General features: G+C 37.3%; 1 protein-coding gene across 1 annotated transcript; it reads left to right on the top strand.

Annotated features, from left to right (window-relative positions):
- Positions 1-4,102: 4,102 nt before the first annotated feature.
- Positions 4,103-9,113, top strand: LOC103524556 (rho GTPase-activating protein 26-like). The gene is made up of 4 exons (XM_026819933.1): positions 4,103-4,271; positions 7,629-7,739; positions 8,156-8,293; positions 9,018-9,113. The coding sequence occupies exons 1-4, from the start codon at positions 4,140-4,142 to the stop codon at positions 9,102-9,104; spliced, it is 468 nt and encodes a 155-aa protein (XP_026675734.1). The 5' UTR covers positions 4,103-4,139; the 3' UTR covers positions 9,105-9,113.
- Positions 9,114-9,841: the final 728 nt, after the last annotated feature.

The following is a 9,841-nucleotide window of genomic DNA, read 5'->3' as shown; positions in this document are numbered from 1 at the left end:
AAAACTAGGAAAGATAAAATAACGGACATGGAGAGAGTTTTACAAATTAATGAAATGAGAAACCATCCGTAAATCAGGGTTATAAGTAGATTCATCATCAATTTTATTTTCATAGGTAAGCATTTTGGGAGACCAAGACAACATACAAAGTTACATAGATTCCTTAATTCATTTGATTCTTGAGGAAAGCAGGATGTGTCTATCTCTATCTACATTCGAGTAGATACCTTCATTACTTTCTTCTATTACAACTGGACTTTTTAAATCCAATGTATCCTCACTACTTTAGGTGGAGCTTCAGTAATAATTCCATCTCAAATATGGGAAACCACACACTCATCAAGGAGCAATTAAAAATTAACCACAGAGAAAGGTTAGGTCGGTATGGAGAACCTACACAAAACATCAAAAGATCTTAATCAGACCAATTTACTGATGCATTTGTATATCAAGAAGAAAGAACGATGTAGGAATTAATATACATATGAAAATCAAAAGAAAAGATAGTGGAAGATTTTGCAGGTATCACACACATCACAGTACATAAACTAGACAAAGTAAGTATGAAGAGTACGTGTAAGGTAGTAAAGAGAGTAAAACATGGAGCGATTCAGCGTGAAAAAATAGCGAGATGTTGTTCAGTAAATCTGGAAAGAAGAAAAGAACGTGCAGTTTCAATGAACATGTTAAGTAGATGATAAAGGCGGAATATGCACTAAGTAGGTTTTGTTGCATGCGTTATGATACTATTATGCAGATTCGTACATACTTGACACGACGAGTCAACTATTTATGAACCATATAAATAAGGACGTATTAGTATTCTTGCTATCAGTAAATATAGACATGGAGACTACTGGAAAAGGTTACACATTTAAATAACCATTAACTCACCATGGAGTCTGCCGAGAACGAGATGGAAGGAAATGAAAGTAGAGGAACTGTAGGATTTTTAAAAGGAAAATGTGATGTCAATGGTAAACATATTGTCAAATATTGTGATAAAATCAGTGATATTATTGTAAAATCTTATGTATTAGAAAGAACCTAGCTCCATATAAATATGGGCTTATAAAGAAAGCAAGCAGAGGTTTGATGTTCTACAAGTATTGGAACTTACATACAACATTTTATTCTATCCTATAAATCAAAAAGGATAACACTTTTCCAATACAATAATCGTAAATATTAAGGGTATTCTACGGTATGTCTGTAACATAAGTAGAATAATGCATGAGAGTTTCTATGTGGAAGTAAGTAGTGACTTATAACCTTTTACTATCAGAAAGAACTTATAATCCTAATTTGATTCAGTTAAATCAAGCATTCCGATTCCAGATCTTGCAGAGTGTGTTGTGTGATTAATATTATTTTTTCACTTATTACCCTTTTACTAGATTTTATTATTCTGCCTGCAAATATATTTATGAAGTTTTACTAAAGTGTTGAGAACTTTAAGCAAAATGCTTATTTATTTATTATCCTTGTTCAGTAAATTATAGAACGGAATAAAAAGGCCGGTCGGTTAATATTCACATGGGTTCATGGCGTTTAACCTGTTGAAGTTCAAGGGAACACTTGCAGGACTTGGGTTCTAAATTAATAAACACCTCATTAATTAAGTTTTCACGAACGGAATAAAAAGGCCGGTCGGTTAATATTCACATGGGTTCATGGCGTTTAACCTGTTGAAGTTCAAGGGAACGCTTGCAGGACTTGAGTTCTAAATTAATAAACACCTCATTAATTAAGTTTTCACAATATTGCTTACAAGCTTTTATTGTTTGTTCTCTTAAATGAGAACATTATTCAATATGGTAACAGTTATTGGCAACGTTGTAGGAAATAATTTAAGAACATACCTACATACCCATACCTTTGATGAAGTGAAATGTTGGGAAACTAGTTTACATAAAGAAATAATTAGATTCCTTCTGAGGCGTGGTGCAAAGTGATCAATAAATGGGTATTTAGAGTCATAGCTTACCAACTTCACAGAGAACTTTTGTGGTGAATTTTTCGATAGCAATTCTCTCGAACATCAATTTTACTAAAGCTTTTATTGTTTGTTCTCTTAAATGAGAACATTATTCAATATGGTAACAGTTATTGGCAACGTTGTAGGAAATAATTTAAGAACATACCTACATACCCATACCTTTGATGAAGTGAAATGTTGGGAAACTAGTTTACATAAAGAAATAATTAGATTCCTTCTGAGGCGTGGTGCAAAGTGATCAATAAATGGGTATTTAGAGTCATAGCTTACCAACTTCACAGAGAACTTTTGTGGTGAATTTTTCGATAGCAATTCTCTCGAACATCAATTTTACTAAAAAAAGTAAAAATGATCTTATAGTTTGAAGAAACTGAGATTTGAGTCCATAAAAGTCATGACTCTTATCAATTCCTCCCTATTCCCCATATTAAAAGAAAACTTAGAGTCATAGCTTACCAACTTCACAGAGAACTTTTGTGGTGAATTTTTCGATAGCAATTCTCTCGAACATCAATTTTACTTAGAGTCATAGCTTACCAACTTCACAGAGAACTTTTGTGGTGAATTTTTCGATAGCAATTCTCTCGAACATCAATTTTACTAAAAAAAGTAAAAATGATCTTATAGTTTGAAGAAACTGAGATTTGAGTCCATAAAAGTCATGACTCTTATCAATTCCTCCCTATTCCCCATTAAAAAAAAACCCTAAAACATACAACCAAAGAAGAATTTACGAATTACGTCGCACAGGTCCTTTGTGATTCAGAACGAACATTTAGTACAAAACCTGAGGACTTGAAGCCCTTCCAACGTGCGGGCCTGACTTTAGATCAATAGCTAATGATAATGTTGCTTGCCAATTGATCTCCTGTGGCCTCTGGCTGGAATAAAAATAGTGAGCGACTTTTTAGACAAGTGCATTTTATGTGCAAGCTGCAAGTGCTCTAGGATTTTGCATCTTTCATAAAATAATTTTATCACGGCATCTCACTTGATTACAAGCTTATTATAAAATACGATCTCATTGTACAACAAGCTGTGCATCAGCTTTGAACAGGCTTTTCATAATTAACCTTTAGGCTTAGGCACTACTTGTGTTCCGAACTTTAACGTGTCGTGTATCTTGCTTAGATCCGGGTGATACCAAATGACATGTTAAATAAATTTAGATTTTTCTGACTTTTGTTTAAATTCAGTCAGACCGGCAGGAACAAGTTTTGTAGTTGTTATCACTGAAAAGTTTCTTTTAATCTCTCATTTCCGGAGAACTGATTTGAGGAAGAACATTCTTTCACAAAAACCAAATCAATATGTTTTCTCTCATACTTCATTTTGAGGAATAAAAACATGGTTGTCCTTATATGGACCGGCAGGAACAAGTTTTGTAGTTGTTATCACTGAAAAGTTTCTTTTAATCTCTCATTTCCGGAGAACTGATTTGAGGAAGAACATCCTCGTTCTTTCACAAAAACCAAATCAGTATGTTTTCTCTCATACTTCATTTTGAGGAATAAAAACATGGTTGTCCTTATATGTATAGATCAAAAATGAGAGCTGGGAGAACAAAAAGCAAACATAATCCATGTTCCAGTTGGATATTGTGATATGCTTCGATGTTGATAATGTGACACACATTGGACACAAGATCAAAATAACCAGAAGTATAATTCAATCAGTAGAACCTGAGCATCTACTCAACATTATAATGCAACCAAATCAGATAGCATCACAAGCCCCTGGATTTTCAGGACTGAATTGAGGTGGATCAACAGACAAAGTACCTACCACATTGACAGTAGAATCTTTACAATTGTCTCCTAGTAAATTTACTGTGTTCTATGAAAAAGGATTGCATGTGAGGTAAAAACTTGATTGGCTCTGTTAAATGTAGTTGAGAGACAAACTTATGGCAACAAATCATAATTAAATCTACCAACCCAGTGAAGAGTATAAGTTATTTCTTTTACATCTATTGTTATGGAACTTCACAAAGTTACTGAGTCTTCCATCAAGATAATACCTGGGCCCAAAAGTCCCAGCATGCCAACCGTTTTGCTCTGCAATCACGTTTGTTGGAAGTGATAGTAATAATATTCCTGTTTTTCCTTACAGTGTGGCAGCTCACTGTGATAAAAACCTAATGACAGTCAGTAATCTAGGGGTGTGTTTCGGCCCTACATTACTGCGGCCGGAAGAGGAGACTGTGGCCGCCATTATGGACATCAAGTTCTGCAATGTGGTCGTCGAGATACTCATAGAAAATTACAATAGGGTAAGTCCATTACAATAGAGCAAAATGAGATGTCGAAAAAAAAAAAGAGAAAACTCCCATTTATAAAAACTAAAAGGTGCCTTGAAGTAATGCGAAAGCGGTACCGAGGTATAATCTATTACTTCTTCTATTTTGGCGGTTTTCAGCTGTACTGATTTAACGGTCAAATATATCGAAAGCTAGCTGGTTTGCAGCTAGTTAGCTGGTTTGCAGCGCGTCTGCCTTGTAAGCGCTAGGCCGCGCGTTCGATTCCCGCCCGGGGTGGATTTTATCCTGAACGGATAATGTTCGTCCTCGGAACGGCTGGCTTTCTCCTATCCTACCCACCTTCTCTCTTCGATTTGCGGACGATAAGACCTTCGCAGTTACAGTTCCCTCTGTCAAACCTCTTTAACAAAGTTTTCTTTATATTTTGGAGCTCTAAGGGTTAGGTGGTAGAGAACGCCTAAGGCGTTAACCTCGCCTAGTGGTTGCCTTCCACTCAAGAGTCTATTATGATTAAAAGTTGTGAAATAGCTCTCTGCTTTACCACAAAGGTTCACGATTTGATTTGATTTGATTTGATTTGATTTCTGAAGCTCGTTTCCCATCTTTTGGCGTGAGAGCGCCTGTACTAAACCATAGGAAAAAGGGGAAACGAACTTCAGGAGAGGAGAAATTCCTAAAGGAAAAGCTTTATTCGATTTATGTGACTTTTTTTTCAGTCATCATACGAAATTTCTCTTTGCACTGGCATGGACAATGGCCCCCTACCACACCCGCTGCCAAACAAGTCCAAAGAGAAAATTCGTACGATGAGTGGAAAAAATCTGGTGTGAACATCACACGACTTTCCTTATCCTATTGAATGATGCTTATTTTTATGTTCTATAGTAACTTTTACAATATCTCTAACCGTTTAGTCAGTATAGCTGAAAACCGCCAAAAAACGGTCGAAATCTGTCCAAAAGCGGTCAAAATACCGCCAAGCGCAGCAACCATCTCAACCAAACGTTTTGTGTTGCATCCTTGTCACATTTGTGAACTACATACCAAATTTCAAGTCTCTAGCTCATACCGTCCCGAAGATAATTGGTTTACAATTTACACGCGAAAGACCGGCCAAAAAAAGCGGTAAAATGCTCCCGCCCAAACCGTTGCCCCACCGATGCTTAACCCCAAAAAGTTTTCCCGTGAGTCGCATGCGCCTTGTCCACATTGAGCATCTACATACCCAAATTCAAGTCTCTAGGCTCTTACCGTTCTCGAGATATTTTGTAAATGCCGCCAAGCGTTGCACCGGTCTTAACCAAAAGTTTCGTGTCGCATCCTTGTCACATTTGACATCTACATACCAAATTTCAAGTCTCTAGCTCTTACCGTTCTCGAGATATTTTGTTTACAGACAGACAGACAGACAGACACACAGACAGACAGACACACAGACACACACACGGACCAATGGCTGAAACTTTGGATTTAGGCTCTAAGGACCTCAAAACGTGTTTTGGCACTAAAAACTGACCATCGAAATTTTGACCCGATTACATTACTTTCCTTCCTATAGGATAAGGAAAGTAAAAAAGTCACAAAATCAAATACAGCTCAAAAATACGGTGGCTCAAAGTATCAAAAGTTCATTTCATGTTTCAACACATTGGGTTGTTAACATACATCAATAGGTATATACTACATACAGTAAAAAAAAAAAACTCTGCTTCACGTCAACTAATTCCTTTCTGTTTCTTTTCGCCCTCCCCTACAGTAAACTCGGAAGTATTAAACAGCACGGGCAGCAGTAGTAACGAGTCCGTAGCCTCCCTCCCCTCCACTACTAATGTTTCCCCTCCCGGCCCGAATAACACCAACATACCGGTGAAGAATAAGAGGGGCTCCACGGGGCCCCATTATGCCACCAGTTACCGACCTCAGGATACTGTGTAAGTAGATGTCATTTCTACCATATAAGATCTATTTTTCTACGATGTAGGATCTATTTTTCTACCATTTAAGATTTATTTTTATTAAGGATCTTTATTAAGGATTAAGGAGATTAGAAAGACCTATTAAGGACATTTAAGTAGGTTCGATTTCCGCCGGGGGCAGATAAGACCTCCGTTGTTACAGTTTCCTCCATCAAACCTTAAAAGATCTATATTTCTACCACTCGAGATGATTAATTAATTGCCTTCTCAGGGTGACATTCATGAATGAAAAAATCTTGTTAAGGGGAAAAAAAGTACTAGCCAGATTAGTTACCTTGTAGGATAACACGTCTGCCTAGTAAGCGCTAGGTTCTCTTTCGGGATGATGACACCTTGGAAGTTCCCTCTATCAAACATCGACACCGATTTTTATTACAATTAACTAATTTCCAATTTAGTTACTTTACACACTGGTAGTCACTTTTAGTTCTTATCAACTAACTCACACTTATCCTCACTGTTCTGGTTTATAGGATAAGTTCTTCAGGTGCTAGTATAGGGAGGACCACCTCAGGCTATTCTTCTGGTGTCAGGTGCGCTTTGTTACCTTTTACAGCATGATTTGTTTGGTCACTTGTTTGCAGCACTACCCCGCCCCCCATTGTACAGCAATGCTTCGTGTTACCCCCTCTCTGTATTTTTAGACGTTCGTGTTGGCTTTTCTTTTTGTGCCCCATTGTTTTTTGTAGGTTTTGGTTTAGCGTAGGTGATTTCCCTTTCGGGAAACGGAACCGGTTCACTTTTGGAAATCGAAATGGTACCAGTACGAAACCATAGGATGTCCAAGAAGGTACGCCATCGGAACCGGTTCACTTTTCCGAAAGTTTCCCGAAAGGAAAATACACCTCAGGTTTCGATTAGTTTGTCATGGAAAACTTTGTGATTCGTAGCTTGGAGGAGACTTGTAGATACCTACGTAAAATTTGGGGATTTTTTGCCAAACTATAATCTCAAAACTTCCTGTTGTAAATAAAAAGGTAGCTTCCCACTATTCCCAGGTAAGAAGGCCAAGGATTATATGCAGCAAATCATCCTCTGTTTTACTTTCTATTATTGTTACATGCGGAGTTGTTTCAAACAACCCTTGTACTTTATGTTTAAAAGCACTTCTAGGTTGTGTTTTTGTATGCTTGCACGGCCCAAACAATGGCCCAAAATGTGTTCACACACCTTCCATAAGGTGTATCGTAAATCGTATTCTATAAAGGTGTGAAGATTTCTGTAGAATTTAGAAGCAATGTTTTGTACTGTAGAATTTAGAAACTGTGTAAAGGGTAGACTTGTAGGATTTAGATTAGAAATTGACCATTGTACAATGTACTTTCATGTATCTTATGTGCAAATAAAACATATATTCTATTCTATTCTATTCTAACTTCTCTTTTGATTTCAGATATTCAAGCAGGAACCTCGGTCATCGAATTCCTCTCCCGTACCATCATTACCGTCATCTCAATCTCCTCCAACTAGTAAAATATATCAGACCCCTCCCCCTGTTACTCATGTAAGTTCATATACAGGGTGTTCAATAGAAAACTTGCCACCCCTGAAAACATAAGGTAATCTGGGAAAACGAACCCCTGAAAACTCGAGAACCGTTTGTAATCTGGAAAAACGCTAAAACACGTATTTCTTTATTTTAAGGGGAACCTTTTTTCGACGATATCAATTTTTCGGCATTATCAGGGGCGGCCCCAGGGGGGGTCAACTTTAAAATCTTTAACAAGAACGCCCTAGTTATGATACATCATCACTTTGGTCCCAGAGTCCCTTATCTCCCTGTGAGGAGAATTCTTGAATCTAACATAGTGCTTATTCCTCTCCTCTAAATCAGATCTTTAATACCTAGTGTCCGTTATCTCCCTCTGAAGAGGATTCTTGAAATCTAACCTTGATCCTTTTTGTTGTGATTTTTCACAGACTGTGATAAAGTCCTACTATGACGGACCTCTACTTAGTACAAGTCTTCACAATGTGGCCACAGCTGCTGCGCTTATCAACACGAGTAGGCCCCCTGCCAATAATATTACGTCTAGTAGTCAACCACGTAGAACCAATGTAAGTATAGTTAGTTATATTTTTATTTTATTATGGTTGCCTATCACCTACCACTCAATTAACATCTTACCAATTTCTCTCATTTTTACTTTCTATTATTGTTACTCGGAAACTCATCCCGTTAAAATTATAAAGTTCAAAATCTCTCCCCAAAGTGTCACCCCTTTTTTAATAACTCGCCCAGCTCAGGAGCATCCCATCTCTACCTCTACGCCGGCCGGCAGGTAATCACCTTCGAAAAGAGCTACCGAGGTGAGTTTTTCCCCCTATTCATTTTGGGTTGGTTTTCTTGTCCTTCGCGCCACACAACATTCTAGATGTGTTTTTCTTCCTCTTTAGGTGTAATAGCGTGTCCACACTTGCTGTCACGGGCCACTAAGCCACTTATATATTTTAAATGGCTATCTGAAAAAGGGCCTTTGAGTGAAATGACGCTATTTTTTGTTGAAGCAATTCCAAGAATTAAAGAGTCTGTCTCTCATGTTAAGGAAAACGTTTTAATATATTATGAGTTTCTATGGGTAAACACCATGGAATATGCTTTGGTAGCCAGGGTGTTGAAGTTGAAAATCCATATCTCCTTGGCGGAAGTACCACAGAGGCTGATAATGAAATAGGACTTATAGCAGACGCGCTATCCCCAGGGTCAACTAGGCTGGCCATTCATCTTTTTTAACACTCGCCCTCACTAATTTTGTTCACGTTTTCTCTCCTCTGATTTCAGAACGTTTCTTCCTATGCTAGTGAATCTAATTTACATTTAACCAATCATAAGCCATGTAATATCTATTATTCAGATCTATGTAAGTAATAATTACCTACTTAATTTTGTAGTTTTTTCTATATATTAAAAAAAAACCTTGGTCGAGTGGGTATTACATTAGGCTTTCACGCCGGAGGTCCTGGGAAGTTTTTTCGGCTCTTTGCTTGGAGTTCGAGGTGTACTCGGCCTCGTGAGGACAATTAGGTGGCTGCTTTAATCGAGTAGCGACTAATGGCGGCATTACCAGTGTAAGAAGATTGATGGTGGATGAGAATTAATAGTAAAAGAGGCATTTAGTAATGCTGTGATAGGTAATTGCTTATTGTACTCGACGTACCGAGTCCGTTTGTCTACTTAACCTGGCAACTGATAGAGTTAGGGGTCAAGTTGAACAGATGGATGCAGATAAAGATTTTACTATCTTTTCCGTTGGATATGCTAAAAGTACCAGAAAATTCTAGTAAATAGGTATCTGGGTACAGAATGGGATGAGAAAGAAATAATACATACATACAAATGTGAGAGGAAGTACAAGAAGTTCAACCACTGATCTACCGAAGGAACATGGTTTTTTATCATCTATCATACGATGCATTCTTTAGAAGTTGATAAAGAAACAGAACACAATTTATGGAAACAGGCTCAGGACTGGCTTTATAATAAAAGAAAGCCTAAAATCTGTCATTCGAGACACTTTATGGAATTGACCAAATGTAAAAAATCTAAATAGTTGGAAGGAAACAATAAAATCGAAATTCGATATCGAAATTTCTAAATTACATACA

Source organism: Diaphorina citri, unplaced genomic scaffold (genome assembly GCF_000475195.1).
Source record: "Diaphorina citri unplaced genomic scaffold, Diaci psyllid genome assembly version 1.1 scaffold104, whole genome shotgun sequence".
In the NCBI taxonomy this organism is placed as follows: domain Eukaryota; kingdom Metazoa; phylum Arthropoda; class Insecta; order Hemiptera; family Psyllidae; genus Diaphorina; species Diaphorina citri.
This window is presented reverse-complemented; position numbering and strand designations above follow the sequence as displayed.